This window comes from Staurois parvus, unplaced genomic scaffold (assembly GCF_062004578.1).
Source record: "Staurois parvus isolate SC_StPar_1 unplaced genomic scaffold, SC_StPar_1.0 ptg000029l, whole genome shotgun sequence".
Classification (NCBI taxonomy): Eukaryota; Metazoa; Chordata; class Amphibia; order Anura; family Ranidae; genus Staurois; species Staurois parvus.
In genome coordinates, this window is record NW_028317825.1 from 11,046,707 (window position 1) to 11,067,686 (window position 20,980).

The 20,980-nt window shown below is 43.5% G+C and overlaps 1 protein-coding gene across 1 annotated transcript in view; it reads left to right on the forward strand.

The window, feature by feature from the left end:
* The first annotated feature begins 386 nt into the window (after nucleotides 1-386).
* The window catches only part of SLC43A2 (solute carrier family 43 member 2), an 89,026-nt gene continuing 68,432 nt past the window's right edge, over nucleotides 387-20,980 (forward strand). Inside the window, exons 1-2 of the mRNA XM_089657889.1 lie at nucleotides 387-643; nucleotides 16,363-16,552. Of these exons, the coding sequence (XP_089514015.1) occupies nucleotides 16,393-16,552 (160 nt within the window). The 5' untranslated portion in view covers nucleotides 387-643; nucleotides 16,363-16,392. The remainder of the gene's footprint in view (nucleotides 644-16,362; nucleotides 16,553-20,980) is intronic.

Consider the following 20,980-nt stretch of genomic DNA (forward strand, 5'->3'; position numbering starts at 1 on the left):
TCCAGAGAAGTTTCCCCATAGTGACCCTAGTGGAATCTTAGTACAAATGGTTGGGAATATTAGAGGCAGATTTTCTGTTATTATCATGATGCTGATGAAGTATGTGATGTATGACACAAGGAGATCAGGATCATGTCAGCTCTTAATAGGCCTATAATGTAATAAATCCTTTTATCCTCCAATAACAGGGATATGAAGGCAGGGATGGGATGTGGGTCGTCCTGTGTATAGAGGAGCCCATTGTACAGATGGGGTAGTCTCCTCCGATCTCACACTCTGCACTCTGACTTCACTCAGCTCTCTGCTCACTCTGTGTCTTCCTTCCATCTCTTCTCCCTATCGAGCCGAGTTCTCATTGGTTACTTCTGTCTCTAGCTCACGTCAAGCCAATGAGATGCATTCACTGTTTTTCTCAGAAGCTCCGCAATAAAAGGACCCGAAATAAAGAGATGAGAAAACAAATCGGCCGGGCCCGAGAAGGACGAGTAGAAGCTGCGGCACCGGCACCCATCCAAGCCAAGGAAACCTGAGATCCGCTGCAGCCCCGGGGCCACCTACCGACCTCACTGACCAGATAACCCACCGGGCTGCCCAAATCCCCTCTCACTGTGCAGTGTCATCCTCACAACTGCCTGCTGAGCCGGTAAGACAGCAAGTGAGCAGTCATGTCCCGTGTACGGGATGGAGGTAGAGGGGGTGATGATGGGGAATGGGGTGACAACCCAGATCAATGACTACAAACATGTAGTCATAGAGCATCCGGAGATCTGACAGTGATCATCAGTGACAGGACAGGGCTGAGACTTGTAGATTCCCCACACTGTGTCCGGGAACTTCTACATGGTGATCATAATGAGGGGGGTGGTGATGATTGAGGGTACAGTCACTGCATGAGATGACTCGGCAGTGTATATAGAAGGGACACCTTCCCGGTGTGGTGTACAGGACTGCTCCGTGCCAGGCACCATGGTGTCCCCTCCACCTGTGTATCTATCTATACCGACTATTGTCTGACCCGTCACATCTATATGTCCTGACTACTGCCCACCAACAGTGATCACCGTCACAGCCTGCGCTGATCGGTGCGGTGCTCAGTGATCGCTCCGTATTCTGTCACTGCACCCCCCGATCGTTGTAGAGAGACTCCGGTGAAGCGGAGAGGACGGCTGTCTACAGTAAACAGAAGAGGACCCGGGGCTCCTTCCCTGATATACCCCCCAAGACTCCGGCCGATCACTGCACCCCCCGCCGATCGAGGGGCTCTTATAGCCTAATAAGAGGCGCTCAGGTGATCAGTCATGAAAGCTGGAGCTGGTTGCTATGGGTTACAGCCTTATTGCTATGGGTTACAGTGCTATCACTATGGGTTACAGTGTTATCACTATGGGTTACAGTGTTATCACTATGGGTTACAGTGCTATCACTATGGGTTACAGTGTTATAATTAGAGATTACAGCATTATCACTATGGGTTACAGTGCTATAATTATACGTTAGTGTTATCACTATAGGTTACTGTTACAGTATTATACGTTACAGTGTTATCACTATGGGTTACAGTATAATTATAGGTTAAGGGATTATCACTATGGGTTACAGTATAATTATAGGTTAAGGGATTATCACTATGGGTTACAGTGTTATCACTATGGGTTACAGTGCTATAATTGTAGGTTACAGCGTAATTGTTATAGGTTACAGCATTATCGCTATGAGTTACAGCGTTATCACTATAGGTTACAGCATTGCTATGGGTTACAGCATTATCGCTATGGGTTACAACATTATAATTATAGGTCACAGCATTATCACTATGGTTACAGCATTATCCCTATGGATTAGAGCATTATCACTATAGGTTACAGCGCACAATTGCTGTTTGTACTACACTGCCAGACAATGACATTCTATAGAACAGCTTTCTCTGGATTGTAACCCTCCCCCCAAGGTGACTCCCTCCTCACTGGTTCCACAGCAACACCCCCACAGTCATCCAATATCCCTTTAATCAAGTATCTAACAAATGAACAACCAAAATTTAATATATTATGTAATATGTTGCAGATTATCAGGCTGTAGATACGGTGGCTACCATCATTTTTTTTTCATTTCCTGTTTTAGGGTGACAACTCACTCTACTTGATCTTTAGAGGAGCAACATTGTCACCTTAGAATAGGACAACACTCCCCCACTATTCTTCTCCATAAAATATGGGGGGGAGGGGTTCTGTAGTCCTCAAGGAAAACTGGGAACAATGTAACTGATCAGCATCAGTAGGGGGTAAAGGAAGTCCAGCTGGCCAACTGATAACATTTCTGGGGATCAAACTGTATTTTTGGAACTTATTAAGTGGATATAACAAAATACTTCTTGGACTGTGAAGGGAGCAGAGCTGATTTGTCATAAATTCTCTTTTGCTTTTTTATTTCATCTGTATTCATTCCTCTTCATTCACCATAGGGGATTGCAATATGATTTACTGTGCAACTTGCTGTGCAAAAAAAAGTCCTATTTTTAGTGCTTGTTTACACTACCATCTCTGCGCTCACTCTGCATCAGTGCAGTGACATGCATTGCTGTGTTTTTTGGAATAATGTCTCCATTTATTTCAATGTTTTTTCTTACGAAGTTGCAGTTATGAGTGTTCTCATTTGTGTGCGTTTTTGGTGTGGAAAAATTCAGTATGCTATACTTTTTTGAAGCACACATAAAGGCACTACAATGGTGTAAACTTGGCTCATTGGAATACAATCATCGCTCTTGCATATGCGTTCAATCTGCGTTGAAGAACGCACCGGACTGCATCTGGTAAAACCCAAGGTTCACATCTATGCGGACCCGCAGGCTGCTGCCATTAGTTCTAATGACATGGCGCCCGCACTGGTAAACGCAACCGTACTGGGAACCGAGGTTCCTGTGCGGGCTGCGTTTTCCGAAGAAGTGCAGGGACGTGTCACGGGCATAGGAGTCCATTCAAATGAATGCAAAACGGGGCGTGCACATATGTGAACCGGGGGTAAAAGAGCCCCTAGTCTTTAGGCTAGGTTCACACTATTGTGGCTCTGTTCGGGTATATTTACACGGGCACAGCAGCCTATTTGTTGGAATGGGCTACTGTACTTGTGGGAAACAGTCCCCAAGGGCCGGTTCACACTGTGCCCGAGCTGAATCGCACAGGAACGTGCTGTGTGTTTCATCTGCAGCTCTGTGTGGTGATATTCCCAGCCCATTTATATAAATGGCCTGAAATCGCATCACACCAAAAGTAGTGCATGCACTACTTTTTGAAACGCACGGCAACCGCATCACATGGTAAGGGTTTGAACAAGCGCAGTCTTCAGCCTGAAACGCGTTCACCTGCCAGTCCCCCACTTTATTTCCACTGTCTGTATTGGTTTTATCTTGGTTCAATAAAGTGGATTATTTGGAGTGCAGCCGATCAGACGTCCTTTGTTCTCATCTATGCAGACACAAGATGGACTAGAACCTACAGGAGTTGTGCTTGAAGACTGCGAGTCTCTCAGCGGTAAACATATACACATCACATGGTACTTTCTACCGTGCGATTTGGTGCAGACAATGCATTTGCAACCTGCGTTTGGGGTGTCGTTAACTTTTAACTGACCCCCGCAGATCACAAGGGCATTGCGACTGGAACGCACGGGACCGCGGCTCTCCCACACCGCATTCCGGTGTGAACGCGCCCTGAACCTTTTACCAAAACGCACCAGCAGGGCAGTCGCACAGAACCACACGACTTGCAGAACGTGGTTAGCGCACCTGAAAACTCGCTGCATTCTCCATTGGGTGGGGTGTCATAGAATGAATGGCACCCCACGTCTGCCGGCCCGTGTGGGTTCATGCGGTTTACACACGCTCCAGCACCCAGAATAGTGTGCAGTGAACTCATAGCAATCTAGGAAACTTTGTATGTTGGGCCTTGCTGGCCCCCTGGTGTGAGAGGCCCCCATGGTACATATGACACACCAAGAGGGAGCAGATAAGAGAAGTCCATTGTTCGCTTTTCATGTCCTTCCATCCCCCCTATCCTGTACACAGTACACCACATCCTCCCCCTCCCCCATCCTGTGTCACCCGGGTGATCTAGAAGGAGCTGTGTATACAGATTACATGGTGTACACCACACAGCTGACATCCGGGGTGTCTTCTCACCTCCTTCACTAACCCACTGGGTACCCGGCGTATAACCCGTTCTCTATCCCTGTCGCCCCTCGGTGTCATTTCTCCATGTTTTCCTCTCTCACACACAGTCTCCGCCGTCTTTCTCCCCCCTCCCACCCTCGGCGCTTTCCCGGCTCTCTTCTCGTGCACTTCAGCCGCAGAGCCGCAGTCTCGCGCCTGCCGGTTCAAACCGGCTCCTCCGACACCTGTCTCCTCCGCGTGCTTTGCTGCTGCTCAGCAGCCAATCCGGATTGTGAGGGGGCGGGCAGTTCACCTCTGGAGCGCGCTTATTTGTTTGTTTCAGCACAGTCCGGGGAGTATAAAGCCGGGGATGTGGTGTGGTGAAGGAGTGTGAGAGGGTGAGGGGCTGTCCCAGCATTAACCCGGATAGAACGATAGTAAACGGGATGTGCTGGCTGTAGTGAGCCCGGCTGAACACAGCACGGACATTGATACATGACGGCAGGAAAGTCGGTTTATATGTGCTGTACAGTGAGGCCGCCTTCACACTAATTGCAGCAGTTACCTGTACTCGGCTGGACTGACAACTCATGGGGCCCCCAGGCAATAGGGGTCATGGGGCCCCTGTGTCCTTGCCCAAACTCATTAACTAATATACACTATATTGCCAAAAGCATTGGGACGCCTGTCTTTACACGCACATGAACTTTAATAGCATCCTAGTCTTAGTCTGTGGGGTTCAATCGGGCGGACTGACAACTCATGGGGCCCCCAGGCAATAGGGGATCATGGGGCCCCTGTGTCTTTGCCCGAACTCAAAAAAGCCTATGAAGAAGGTACCAGGGGCATCTCATGGGGCCCCCTACTGACCCCTGGGCCCTCGGGCAGTGCCCGAGTTTCCAAATGGTCAGTCTGCCCCTGCCTGTACCACACTCCAGGTTCATTTATTTACCCCCTTGCCCTCCTGAGGATTTACCCCCTTCCTGACCAGGCCGTTTTTTGTGTTACGGCGCTGCGTTACTTTGACAATTGCGCGGTCATGCAGCGCTGCACCCAAATGAAATTGATGTCCTTTTTTCCCACGAATTGAGCTTTTTTCGGTGGTATTTGATTTCCTGTGGGTTTTTTCTTTTTTGCGCTATTAAAAAAAAAAGACCGACAATTTTGAGAAAAAAGCAATATTTTGAACTTTTTGCTATTAAACATGCCCAGTAAAAAAATCTAATTTCGTCATAAATTTAGACCAAAATGTATTCTGCTACACAAAAATCCCAATATGTGTAAATTAATTGGTTTATGTGAAAGTTATAGGATCTACAAATGGCGGTATAGATACTGGGCTTTTTTTTAATGATTAATTTTACTAGTAATGACGGTGATCAGCGACTTATAGCGGGATTGCGGCGGGCATTCTGGCAGTGGGGAGAACTGACTTGGTGTCACTGACATTTCCAGTGACACCAATACAGTGATCAGTGCTAATAAAAAGCACTGACACTGTTCTAATGGCACTGGGCAGGAAAGGGTTAACATGTGGGGCGATCAAAGGGTTAACTGTGTGCCGTTTTACATTATGTTCTGTGTTTGTGCTTCACTGTAAACACACTGTGCTGTGCACAGCCATGCAAAGCAGTATGCCGGAGCGGACAGGGAGGAGAACTGTTTTGTTTACTAAGGCTGGCCATACACTGTACAATTTTCTGTTCAATTTCTGAACAATTTCTTTTAGATTTACCTTCAACTATGCAGTGCAAAGGCCTGCTTAATTAGATACAACTGAAAGTGCTGTTTAGGTTTGACCTCATATTATATGGTTTTTGGTAAATCTGAAGAAAATTGTATAATGTATGGCCAGCCTAAGACTGGCCATACACTATACAATTTTCTTACAAATTTCTGTTCAATTTCCTTTAGATTTACCTTCAACTAAGTAGTGCAAAGCCCTGCCTAATTGGATACAGTTGAAAGTGTTGTTTAGGTTTGACCTCCTATTATATGGTTTTTGGTAAATCTAAAGAAAATTTCTCAAGAAATTTGTGTAATGTATGGCCAGCCTAACAGTTCTCCCCCCACATTGGAGATCCTCGGCAATCACCAGGCGCCAGCGAATAATCACCAGCTTCAGCCGCGAAATGCGAAATCATATATATATACACGTGATTTTGCGCACAGCTGCCGCCTTGTATCAGTATTTCTGCTATGGGGCGGAGCTAAAGCGGTTAAGCCAGTGATACCACTCCTGACTCCCAGATCCTGTCTGCCATAATTAGGCTGCTTTCACACTGACCCGTCTTTCTTGTGCTTTTTTTTAGCCCAAACACGTATGACTGTAATCCTATGGAACTCTTCACACTGATCCATTTCTTGTCCACTGCATTTAGTAAAGTCCTGCTTGCTGCATTTTTGGTTCTGTCATAAAAAAAGCATCAAAATGCACCTCCCCATTGTAATGCATGGAAAGCACGGAAAAACGCATACAAAACACACCTCCCCATTGAAATGCTTGATAAGGAAGATGATCCGCACATTGCCATTGCTGTAAAATCTTCGTTTATTATAAAGACCGCAGTACAAGTGTCACAGATACAGTAGGTTGACGCGTTTCAGCTTACCCTTTATGATGATGGGTTATGACTAAAGCTTTATGTACACATGCTAAACTCGAGTTTAGGAGCTTTTGGCGTTTTTTTGTCAAAGCTCCTAAACTCAACTCCATAAAATCCTATGTGTTCATGTACACATAAGCTTTTAGCAGAGTTTAGGAGCTGCTGCATTTAGGTGAGGAACGTTTTGACCGCCAATTGCAGGAAAACACAAAACGTGGCAACCGTGTTTTTGTCGCAGTTTGCGTTTTCCCACGGACGAAGGTCACGGTAGGCTTGTGTACATGAAGCCTAAAGCTGTCTAAGCTGAAAAGCCTTAATCTACTGTATCTGCGATGCTTGCACTGTGATCTTTATGATGAGCCCTGGCTCAAACTGATGCGGTGCAGAATTTGCAGCGTTTTCTGTGCAAATTCCGCACCGCATCAGCATCTCACCCCATTCATGCGAACCGCTGCGGGTATGTATGTTAAGTTAACAACACCCTGAAAGCGGTCCGCAAAATGCGGTACGATGTGCAGAATCGGATCACATAGGTGTGAATACCCATGCGATTTGATTCTAGTGTGGACCCAAAAAAGGGTCCTGCACCTTTTTTGGTGTGGGTGTGGTGCAATTAGAGCCATACAAAATGTGTGGCTCCAGTCACATTGCACACAAATCGCATGTGATGTGCACAGGAATGCGGTGCGGTTCCTGTGCGAATCACGTGATATACTGCAACGCATATATGTGAACCCAGGATAAATGAAGATTTTAGAGCCGTGGCAGTGTGTTGATCATCTTCCTTACAAGCTACCTGTAGCTGAGAAACTGTGTATCAAGCACCCACTGCCTCAATCTATTGAACAACTGGACGGTTATAGTAGCACCTTTCTTTCTCTTTTCCCCATTGAAATGCATGGAAAACCTGCAAAAACGCACCTGAGTTGCATTTTGTATGTAGTTTCTGAGTCTGTTCTGTGCAAAATACACATCAAATGTAGTAAAAACACTTGTTTTTTTAGCACGTTTTTGTTACAGATCAGTGTGAAGGTAGCCTTAGGTTGAAAAACAAGAAATGTCTCCCATTTCTTCCAGGCAAAGAGCTAGAACAATGAAACTAGGTTCACACTATTGTTTCCTGGAAACACACATGTTCAAGACATGCAGGCTAAACGCACTGATTATTGACAGATGCATAGGGGTGCCATTAATTCTTAATGGCCTTCCACATGCATTGGCAAAATGTCTGTTTTTGCACGCAGAAAACCAAATGGTGCTGCAGCATCATGCAGTTCCTCGTGTGTACCCACAGAACATAGGTCGTACAGATCTGACCCAGAGCCTATTACTCATGATCAGGGGGCTGACTGTTTCTTCATGTTTCTTTGCAGCCGGCTCCTTGATCACGCACCTCAGTGCATGCGTGTCTTCATGTGGCTGGCTGTAAGAACCTGCAAGAGACAGACAGACAGAACCTGCAAGAGGACATCAGTAGAAGGTGACGGCACAAAACCAGGTGTGCTGTGGCAGATCCCTAGACATAACCGCTTAATTGCTGCTTTAAATATGCTTTTTATGCTCAACCCAGCTATAGAGGTGAGATGGGGAGGTGGAATTCCTCTTTAGGGTCCGTTCACACCAGTTGGTGCTTTATAACACAGTCGCTGGTGTGTGGTGCGGTCTGGTGGAATCACCAATCGTTACCGCACTGTTCCTTTGTTTTTGAAATTTTTTTAAATTTAAGCAAACATTATTGAAATGTCACACAGACATCACATAAGGTTAAATTGGCTGCCACGCAGTGCAATGTGGTGCCTTGAGTTGCGTTGCGGTTAGCTGAAAAAAGTAGTGCATGCATTGCTCTTATTCCATGCACCGTGCCTGCACACCACCACACCCCAGTGGTGTGAATTGGACACACAGAAGACAAGGCATTTTGCCTTGTCATGCGGTGGGACTGTACTGGAATAACCACCCAGCGCATCCGGTGTGAATGGACTCTTTAAAGTGTTAATAAAGTCAAACATTTTTATAAATTAAAATAACAAACATGTTATACTCACCTGCCCTATGCAGTGATATTGCCTAGAGTGGCTCCGAACCTCCTCTTCTCGCATCCCCCACTGGTGATCTTGGCTCCTCCTTTTCTTCGTATGTCAGGGTCTTCTTTGTGTGACACAGTGTCAGTGTGCCCCTGAGCTGTGTGTCAATGGAGCTGCACTCCATAGACTTACACAGCAGGACATAGCCCTGCCCACCACTTCCTCCTCACTGCCAATGGCTCCTGCTGCTGTTTGAGTGCTGTGTGAGGAAGAGAGTGGTGAAGAGATGCAGCCATGTACAGCACTGGATCTATTCTCTCCTCTCTTCCCCTTCACACAGGGAAAGGGGGGGGGGGGTAAAGAGAAATAGAAAACGTTTTTTACCTTAATGCAAGGAATGCATTAAAGTAAAAAAATGTTTTAGCTTTAGTATCACTTTAAGTAAAATTTTAGTGGGGGAAAAATTCCAACAAGAAGGCACGTTTTTAATGATCTGACACTCCCAGAGGTTTCAAATGCAGAATACTTTTCAGCAAGATTTGCTTTATTTATTTATTACAGGTACTTATATAGCAGCATCAATTTATGCAGAAATTTACATATACTGTATATATTTTACATTCACATCAGTCCCAGGAGCTTGCACTCTAAGGTCCCTAGCTCACATTCATACACATACTGTACTTTTCAACCCAGTGGAGTTCCTTCCTCATCAGGAACGGTCTGAAATTCATTCTGTTTATGACTAACTTAAAATTTGCATCTAAATTATTTTTTTTTCCAGGGGAAATAAAGATAGTTCTTCCATCAGACACCTCAACCAGAGAACAGTGACTGGCCTTGACTGGCATTGGTCAGAAGGACTGATGTAGGTCATTTTGGGCTGGAAGAAACAGATTTCCTAGAGCCTGGTCAACTGTACTTAGCCTTGTGCTAGTAAACTAGAAAATGTCACCAGTACTGTCCCAAAATCGTTGTGCTGCTGATATTTACATTGTAGCTCCACTGAGTTTAGCAAACTTTTGTACATACAGTAAGTAAATAAGGCTGCCTCATTTTTGGCCCAATCTGCCATCGGTACATGGTGACTTATTTTACCTTGTTAGGAAGTCATTCCACTCAGATTTGGCAAGAATATAATTATTAGTATATTATTGAGCCTAGAGTAGTAGACTTTTGTCTTATAGCTAAGTTGGCCATACACTGAGCACATTTTGGCCAGTTCATCAGTAAATTGGTTTCATAGGCTGCCTTGTTGGTATCTTCCTGCCCGACATCCTTCAAGATTACAATCTAAAAAGAAAGGGCCAAGTGATGAGCTGATGGAGACAGCGGAAATACAGCTGTTAGGTGGAGGTGGGATAGGCTTTTCTGAAGAGAACGGTTTTCAGGGATCGCCTGAAAGTGGACAGAGTAGGAGACAGTCAGACAGCTTGAAGTAGGGAGTTCCATAGAATGGGAGTGGCTGGGTAAAAGTACCGGAGGCAAGCATGGGAAGAGGTGACAAGGGGGCTAGAGAAAAGGAGGTCTTGAGACGATCGTGAAAACGATTTGGTTGGTATTTTGAGACTAGGTTAGTAATGTAGCTGGGGACAGAGTTGTGGATTAATTTGTAAATTATTGTTAGTATTTTGAATTTAATTAGTTGGGTGAGTAGCAGCCAATGGAGGGATAGGAAGAGAGGGGTGGCAGACACTGAACGGTTGGTAAGGCAGATGAGTCTAGCAGCAGCATTCATGATGGACTAAAGGGGGGATAGGCTAAAAAAAATCTAAAGAGGTAGGTGGGAAATTGTTGGCTGAACAGGGGCTGCATCCAAGCTCTGTATATTGGATCTATTAAATTCCTAGGTGTATGTCAAGCTAAACACCTCTGCCATAGTTGTTTCTTTCACAAATGGGAAGATAAAATAAGACCATTCCAAGGGTTATAGAAAATGACCTGTTCAGGACTAGTAGATAGATTATCTGCATTAATCAGAATGCTGATGTTTCTAAACCTTCCTTGTTCACCCAGCAAAAGCCTCCTCTCAGTGACAAATACAATAAAAGAACGTAAAGGACCACATGTAGTTTCCTAGCATTTGTTTGATTTATGTGATATTACTTGCAGAGTCCAGTTGTTAATAGGAAGGGTCAAAGCATTGAAGTGTTTGTCACCTTGCAGATATGATGTTTTTACAGCAATAAACCAAGCTCAAAATAGGAAGCACCTGAACAGAGCAAATAAAGTCTGTGCCTTATCTCGATCCATGATGTTTGTTGGCTCTTTAAGGAAGCTGTTCAGTTATCTTTAGATTAGTTTCCATCCTACACTCTTCAATCTTTGCCAAGGAATTAAACCATTAGATCTTTGCTCCTCTTAACATGAAGGTGATAAGACTGAACCTGGTGACTTATTTCCTCTCTGAGTAAATGCTTTCCTATCAGTTTTGTATAAAACTCATGTCCAGGGCTGTATTTGGAGTAATTAATGCAAACTTGTAGTAAAGCGCAGAATGGTTTTTATTCTTGTCTGTGCCATCCTGTCTTACTGACACTTGCTTTCTTCATTTCTCATTTTCACAAAGACAGAAGGTGGAAGTCTTCTATGTCTGGTCATGGACAATTATAAAAAACCATCCCAGGCCCTTAAACCTTTACTCATTCTGTCCAAAGCCATTACACATGTTAAATGGAGTTGGGCTGTAAAGTGGTTGTGGGTGATCATTTAGATTTTGAAGTCCCCAAATATGGTCCTGACTCCTTACAAGAGCCTTATGTAACATTTTTTATTTACCATGTACTGAATATTTACCAGTGCTTATTTCAGCTGGAACTTGGTGGAACTCAATTGCAGCACCTCTGGCTCAGGCTCCGGCTCCCTGTCCCTGCTTACCACTATCACTTGTAAACACAGAAGTCTGGCTTCTGTGTTTAGAAGTGACAGTGTGTCTCCCAATGGCTTGTACAGATCTGACCTCCTGAGCATCTCCCAATGAGTGCAGGATGGGGACAAGGGATATGCAGGTACCCAGGGTGCAGTGCGGATGGTGACCCCTCACTGAATGATCTCTCTGCAAGTGATAGAGGTAGAGCAACGTATAGTGTGTGTGGAGGTACTATAGCTGGCTGGGTGCTTCAGCTTAATACAGCAACAAAAGTAAGACATGGAAGATGGTAGAGCTTTTAATGAGGGGGTGGAGGTGGAGTGGTTGCATGCAGAGCTCAGAGCTAAAGAGGAGTGAAAGTGAGATGTGGATGGGGGATGCAGAGGTAAGCAGCTGTTGAAGAAAGCTGAACTTTTCAATCTGTGTGTAGCGCACCCCTAAACTCTGCACTCTGTATGCAGCGCACCCCTGAACTCTACACTATGTATGTTGTACATCCCCGGACTCTACATGTAGCACACCCCTGAACTCTGCACTCTGTGTAGAAACCCTCCGAACTCTGCATTCTGCACAAAATGCAATTCTAGTTTTTAATGCCCCTTTATGATCCTCCCACTGTTAGTGAATTTTGGCCACACCCACTCTTTGATGCATTTGAAAGGTGAGTGTGTGTAGGGAGTAAGTTTGGTTGATTTTCTGCACCAATATTCTAAGAAATAAAGCCCTGATAATTACTAGCTACTCTCGGGTTTTCAGCAGCTTGTCTGGGAGGCATAGGGAAGTTAAATACAGTCTACATCAAATTCCCTCTTTGCAGGGAACTTGCTTATTTTCCTAGTGTGGGCAAAGTACCAGATCACATTATGGCAGCCCAAGGCACTACTGTATGATAATGCCCGTTCATGCATGCTCCACCATGCATTGTTGGGAACAGGTTACTCTATGTCTCATATGTAAAGCTAGTATTTGTTTGTGCAGTCCATAAACTGAGCCTGCAGAAAAGGAGATGGCGGATTTTACTGAGATAAAGGGCAAGGATGGCTGGTCTCCAAAGATATTTCTTCTATCTGCATTGGTTCCAGACTCCCTCTTAAGTGGGGTACACACTATGAGAAAATAGATGAATGATTGTCCGATTTTCCAAAAAGGTGCATATTATGATGTAACCTACAATGGTAATAACTTGTCCGAAAATTCGCGAACAACAAAGGCAAACATTGTTTCTTGTATACGATTTCTATTTTTGTTGCCACCTTCTTCCAGGTCATTCTTTGCTTCTGATCATGAGTACTTTTCTCTATTCAATTAATTCTTTACAATTACTGCACACATTGAGCGAAACTCAGACATTGTGGTCACATATGATAAAAATTTTCATCTGAACAGTTGGAATTGGATATTGAAAGCACTATACTAATTATCAGATTATCGAGCAATCGTTCCTCGTACAGAATTTTTCTTACAATTTTCTTATAGTGTGTACTCAGCTTTAAGCTGGCCATACATGTCTTGAATTTCAACCAGTTCCTGTGAATCAGCTAAAATCTGGGCCATTGGGTGACCCTGCTGATACCTGCCAGCTTAACAAACTTCATCCTGATTCGAAGAAGTCATGTAGAAAATTCTTGGCCAGTGATTGCAGCCTCTGTTTGGGTATTCTGACTTTCCTGGGAGCAACGGCTGTCTGAACATAATGGCTGTAACCAGGGGCGGACTGACAACTCATGGAGCCCCCGGGCAATAGGGGATCATGGGCCCCTGTGTCCTTGCCCAAACTCAAAAAAGCCTATGAAAAAAGGTACCAGGGGCATCTCATGGGACCCCCTACTGACCCCGGGCAGAGCCCGAGTTTCCAAATGGTCAGTCCACCCCTGACTGTAACTAGAGATTCCTCCATCCAAGCTGTTAAGCATGGATGGGAGAATCTATTGATTTAGCATGAATGGGAAGTTGAGCGAGAGAAACCTTAACATGTTTGGATAGGTTTACTCTGAGGCCAAAAAAATCCCTCCTGCTATGAAACTGCTTTGTAACAGCTACAGCTATTCATTACTACAGCTACTTTTCCCAAATACCAGCTAAAGTACAAAAGAAAATAAATTACCTTTTGTGACAGTTTTCTGCTTCAATAATTTTATCAACGTTTCAACAGTAACAAATCATACATTCTAGTGTTCTCCATAGATCTTAACAGCAGTTATGGCTGAATACTTCATTACTAGTACAAAACAATTGTTGAATTCTGACATAAAGATGTAATACTATTTAAAGAGCTTGAGCTCCTGGATGAGGGGAGGGGGTTATTATTCCCTGGGTACAACAAGTTCTTGTGACATTAATATGTTAAGAAATAGATTAATTCCCTGTTATGTTATTGAGGGGCTATGCAAATGAATAATTTGCTTAACTCTGTTATAAAAAGGAGAGTATACCAAACTCTGACATTTGAGAAAACTATGTCTGTAGAGTATTTATACAATATAACCAGACTTCTTTCTCTTGTCTAAATATGTAACAAAGAAATGGAAACTATATTACCTGGAAAAAAATTACAAAGAATTTAATGATAATCTATGGTCACAGCATCGTGCGCTTTCATTTTATAACATCAGCACTGTAATAACAATACAATCAATAGCAATTTTTGACAATAAAATTTACTTGAAAAATCTCCCTTTTTGTTGTGAGTTCTGCCTGTCTACTGGTCATCTCTTTCTACAACTTCCTGGACTCCCTGCATGCTTTACAGCTTCCCCCCTGCTCTTTACTTTCAATTTATAAGGACTATATATCCCATGGTACCTTGCTGCCTGCAAGTCTTCCTCTCATCACCCCTATAGTTCGTCAGGTAGGCTCTGTGACTTCTGTGACATGGCAATGCCTATCAACAGGGCATAAACAATATATGCACAGAATTTTAACTGATTCTAAAGATTTTTTTTTTTTTTTTAAACTAACAAACATGTTATTTATTTGCTCTGTGCAATGGTTCCTTCCCCTTGACCAGTGCTCCCAGTAGCAAGCAGGGGTGGACTAACAACTCATGGGGCCCCCAGGCAATAGGGGATCATGGGGCCCCTGTGTCCTTGCCCAAACTCAAAAAAGCCTATGAAAAAGGTACCAGGGGCATCTTATGGGGGCCCCCTACTGACCCTGGGCTTTTGGACAGTGCCCGAGTTTCCAAATGGTCAGTCCACCCCTGGTAGCAAGCCACTTGCTATGGGGCTACTGGTCAAGGGGGAGGAGCCTGGATCACCGGCGGGGAAGAAGAAGATCGGGGGGTTGTTCTGTGCAAAACCACCTCACAGAGCAGGTAAGTATAACGTGTTTGTTATTTAAAATGGTTACTTATACCTACAGGTAAGCCATGTAGGTACTATAAATATATCCTAAACATGCACCATTTAGTAAATATTTACTTGTGTAGCAGGACTGGTACATGTGCTGTGAAGGAACGGCATGCCGTGCCGTTCTTTCAGAGCTGTGTGCTGAAAAAGGTGACTCCCTTGTGTGGGAGTGACATCATCGCGGCTTGGATATTCAAGCCTCCGGAGCCCACAAACCTGGAGGAAGGACTGGGTGAAGGTGGAAGCCTTGTCAGCGGTGACAGTACACCTCTGGAGGGCTTAGTTTTAAGGTAACTTTCACATAATGTGCTAGTATGAGATGCAAACTAGCACATTATGACATTGCCTTGCAAGGGAAAAGTTTTTTTCTTTTTTGAATGATCAGATTTACTACCGCTAAAAAAAAAAAAAAAAGAACAGATGGAATAACCTTAAGAAGTCAATCAGTTCACCATTTTGTCAGGCAGCTATATGAGGACTCATATGGCCTAATATGGGCAGACAGCGGCAAGAATAAATATATTGCTGCGGCTGGGCTGACAGGTGGATGTGATCATCCATGGAAAGAAAGTCTAGAAATTAATGGCAGGTTGGGAGGCACTGTAGCTGTTCACATGTAACCTCACATCCAACAGTTCATGGGGTCAGGGACTGGTGAGTTACCCTGGATGCACACGTTCTGCGTCAAGGGTCATTTATCTGCCCTAGCCACATATAACCATTGGGTGTTCAAATATATGTGAATAGTCATGGCACCTGTCATTGATTTTATATGTGCCTCCTGCCCGTGGCTGATTGCATCCGCCTGTCAGACAAGCGCAACAATAGGCTGATTGTTGCCGGTGTTTGGCCCTAATCAACCACGTGAGACCTACATTGTGGAATGGAATATCAATCCACTTTTTTCATACATGGACAGAGAGGTACATACATTGAGTGGGCTGGAATTGTATTTATAAGAATCCTACAAGAAATATTCCCATGAAATGCTGTGATTTCTGCAGTGTGACTCACATTAAAAGGTATTTCATAAAAGCGAGAGATGCAGTTTCTGACAGTTATATATGCTGAATTTCTACTTTGGACAATGTAACCCTGAACATCTATAAAAACATATTTATTGCCTGGGGCGTTATGTTCATTCAGATATGTGACCGAGATATGTTGAATGTGAACCTACAATATAAACATTTCTCAGTGGAAAGAAAGACAACTGCAAACTAAAGCTACATATTTTTTGAAAGACATGTTTTCTAGTAAAACGCTGTAGAATGTAGCTGTGATTGTCATCGTCATAATTTGCACAGATAATGTTATTTATTCATTTTTTAATTGGGAATAAGTGGGTAATATTTTATGTCTTGTTTTGCAGAGAGACAGTCACTAAAGAGAAGAAATAAAAATGGCACCTACACTGGCTACAGCGCATCGGCGCCGATGGTGGATGGCTTGTACTGCAGTGGTTGAAAACCTTTTCTTCTCTGCAGTACTTCTGGGCTGGGGCTCCCTGCTTATTATGCTTAAATCAGAAGGATTCTACTCTTATCTGTGCCACTATCCAGGTATGAAATTGGTTTGCAGTGTTTTTCGATGATGCAAAGTTATGCCTAGTACACACGATGAGAAAATTGGACGAAAAAAAACGCTTTCACAGTGATCATCCAATAATCTGATTATTAGTGTACAACTTTCGAGCACAGTATTTGTCCATAAAATGAAATGAGCAGGACCACGCATGCTCAGAAACGAAAGAATACATTACAATAAAATACATTACATCACTTCTGAAGTTGTGTTTCGTGTTACAAAAATTTTTATAACATTAGGAACCTCTTAATGTTTGATATGAGACTAGCATGCAAAAAAAAAAAAACAGATGATCATTCGTCCAATATTCTCATCGTGAGTACCAGGCTCAGTGATTTCTGAGACAGGAAATGTGTGCCACTGGTGGCAATTAACCTTAGAATAGATGTTACTAATCGTAGAACCGTATGTTTGGTGAATATACTTATACTAGTGGTAACTGTCATTGATTACAGGGAGTAAATTTTAATTGCCATAAATTTGTATTTCTGTCCATTCCATCCTGAGATTTTACACAGCTCTGCCACAGAGCACATCCCTGTCTGGCAGAGCAGTGATCTTTTTTTCGGCAGTTCAGTAACACAGGTCTCTTCTCCATCTTCAGTCTGTGATTTGACAATGGAAGGAAAAACAAAACACTGATGAGTTCATTTCTTTGTCACTCTGCTCTTTCCTCCTATCAGCATGCTCTTTGCAGTGTAGCACAACACTCCTTGTGCTGCATCTCCATTCCAAAGTCTGAGCTCTGCTGTACAGGGATTCTAAGAGGCTGATATGCCAGATTCAGGAGCTTGTGCTGCTTGCATTAAAAATACATTCAATGATGTGTTAATGAATAATAGCTGCATTCATTTGTATTGCTATAATTTTATATCTGCATGGAATTCAGCTTTAAAGTTTTTAAGTGTGGGCAATTTAAAAACCAAACATCTATACTCACCTATATCAATCTGATGCTGCAGCTGTCTCCAGCTGGTTATACAATTGAGAACCGAGACCACCGATTGGTCAGTTCTCAGTCTTCATTGAGCAGAGAGCTGGTGACTATCAGTCACCAGCTCTCTGCTCTGCTCCGCCAGCGCTCACTAGAGTGCCGGGCTGTGAAGGGGGAGGGAGCAGCTGGCTCAAGCTCTCAGCGGTTCACTTTATTTGGTTTTGTTTTGTACAGAGATTTGATTAGTGTTGTTCATTTTATTAAAGCGGACCGTCACCCAGTAAAACAACTTGTTTCCACCCCTTCCCTCTCCCACAGTTAGATTTTTTTTTTTGAAAAGCATTCAAAAACATTTTTTGTGCTGCAATACAGCACTTCCTTCTTCCGCACTTAGGCGAGAATGGACCACTCCCTACTGCCTCCTGAGATGTGCATTTCACACATCCCAAAAGGTGTCTTCACTGATGGGCAGAGGCATGTCTCTGAATTCCAGGTGTGTGCAGATTTGCTTTGGGACATGCCCATAGACACTGCAGGTATCAAAGTTCCTTCCAGGTACCAGCGTTGTATGCACATGTGTGGGAAACCCCCACATCTGCTGAGATGTGTGCAGGTCTCTGCTGGGTCCAAAAGATCCAGCAGAGAAGTTCGACACATCTCTCCGCATGCGCAGTACATTCAAAGATGAACACACAAAAATCATGAAAGTTCCCCTTCAAGGAGATGGGGGGGGGGGGTCTGCTTTAATGCTGACTTTTGAAGAACTCGTCTTGGCTTGGGCTTTGATAGATCTGACTGGAAATTTGATCTAACGTGACAGGGTCTTCCACTTAGATTATAAGTCATTTTAGGGAGATATTTCTAGGTCAGTTGTCTAAAAGGATAAGTTAACAATAAAAACTTTGAGAAATATTCATACATACAAATCTGATTTCCATTAAATGCATCACCTGTGATTGAGTCAGGATTTTCAGATACAGCTTCCTGTCCTTCTGGCAGAGTGTTGCCCGATTTTACGTCAGTTCACAGATTTGAAGAGGACCTTTCCCCCAGAGATGTACGCTTGTACATGCATGAGTTCCTTAATTAGATATAATAACAAGTAAATGCTGAGTTGTTCAGTATCCAAGTTAATTTGTAATGTGATGGATTTAGTAGTAACTTCTTTGTAAGCATAGCTATTTAGAATGTTTATTTCCAGTGACTGGGCACAGAGCTGTGTTGAGATATCACAACTCCATGCTGTTATGGAGATGCAGATATACACTATATTGCCTAAAGGTATCGGGACGCTTGCCTTTACATGAACTTTAATGGCATCCCAGTCTTAGTCCGTAGGGTTCAATATTGAGTTGGCCCACCCTTTGCAGCTATAACAGCTTCAACTCTTCTGGGAAGGCTGTCCACAAGGTTTAGGAGTGTGTCTATGGGAATGTTTGACCATTCTTCCAGGAGTACTTTTGTGAGGTCAGGCACTGATGTCGGACGAGAAGGCCTGGCTCACAGTCTCCACTCTAATTCATCCCAAAGGTGTTCTAGGTTGAGGTCTAGGTTGAGGTCAGGACTCTGTGCAGGCCAGTCATGTTCCTTCACCCCAAACTTGCTCATCCATGTCTTTATGGACCTTGCTTTTGCACTGGTGCTCAGCCATGTTGGAACAGGAAGGGGCCATCTACAAACTGTTTCCACAAAGTTGGGAGTATTAAATTGTCCAAAATGTCTTCATATGCTGACGCCTTAAAAGTTCCCTTTGCTGGATCTAAGGGGCCAAGCCCAACCCCTGAAAACAACCCCACACCATAATCCCCCCTCCACCAAACTTTACACTTGGCACAATGCAGTCAGGCAGGTACTGTTCTGGAAACTGCCAAAATCAGACACTGTCATTGGATTGCCAGACATAGAAGCATGATTCATCACTCCAGAGAACACGTCTCCACTGCTCTAGAGTCCAGTGGCAGCGTGCTTTACACCACTGCATCTGACGCTTTGCATTGCACTTGGTGATGTAAGGCCTGGATGCAGCTGTTTGGCCATGGAAATCCATTCCATGAAGCTCTCTACACACTGTTGTTGTGCTAATCTGAAGGCCACATGAGGTTTGGAGGTCTTTAGCTATTGACTCTGCAGACAGTTGGCAACTTCTGCGCACTGTGCACTTCAGCATGCGCTGACCTCGCTCTGTCACTTTACGTGGCCTACCACTTCATGGCTGAGTTGCTGTTGTTCCCAGTTTCTTCCACTTTGCTATAATACCACTAGCTAAAAAAAAATCCCCTTTAATATATTTTTATGTTACTTATCAAAACAGAAATATCTTGAAAACCGGATGAGGAAGATTTCTTTATTTGTTGTTCATGTTTAAAGTTGAATCCCATCTTTAATTTCAGAGTTATACTGGCTTCTTTACTGTACTGAAATTGCTTACTCTCATTTGACTGCACACTATGAGTTTCTCAGAGTGTACATTAGAAGCTGCAGCAAGTCAGATCGAGCCTGACACATTTTCTGGCTGGAGGATTCCAGTGTCATCTAGCTTTTTCATCCACAGCCTGACTGTCCCTGGGCAATCCCTTTCATTAATTGGATTTCAATTTTTTTCAATCATTGAGGCTCACCATAACATGTGGGTGTTACCTAAGGCCGTATGCATGCAAATTCAGTCTGCTTAGGATGTCCACTCCTCCAGACTGACGTCAACCCATCAAGGCATTTTAAAATTTGCATAACTCCTCTCAAGAGCTAGCCCACTGCTTGATTTGAAGCCAATGGCCCGTACACATAAGAAAATCATACTAAAATTTCCATAAGTGGAACGATCGGCCGATTATCTGATTGTTAGTATAGTGCTTTTGACAGCTGATTCCCACTTTTCAGATGACAAAAACCAAGGGTGCAAGCTAGAAAATGTTTAACATCTAAATTTTGTTCAATGTGTACAGTAATCGTATGGAAATAATTGAATAGAAAAAAAACTTGCATGATCAGAAGAAAAGTACGACCCTACATTGTCTCTTCTACTACACTAGTATGTAGCTATGTTTGCCTTTGCTGCCCGAAAATACCATTCCGACTGCATCATGATATGCACTTTTGTGGAAAATCGGACAATCGATCATCCAATTTTCTCATAGTGTGTACTAGGCTTTAGGGTTCTGGGAAGGAGCTTTGAGGCTCCAGGAAGCTTTGAACAACACCCTGCTGGCCTCTCCCACCAGCCATGGTATGCCTGAATTTATGGAGAAGCACAGAGACCCAGTGATGATGTAAGGAATTTTAAAATAAGGTATATAATTATAACAAAAAGGGTTTATTTAAAAATTTCATCAGCATGTGGAGGGGATGTTAATTCAGGAAAGGCAAATTTTAGCAGATTAAACTTTAGCTTTAAGTAGGGTAACAATAAGGAAATATTGAACTAGATAGGATTGTTCAGTTGTCACATAGGTAGCATTCTAAATGACAGCTG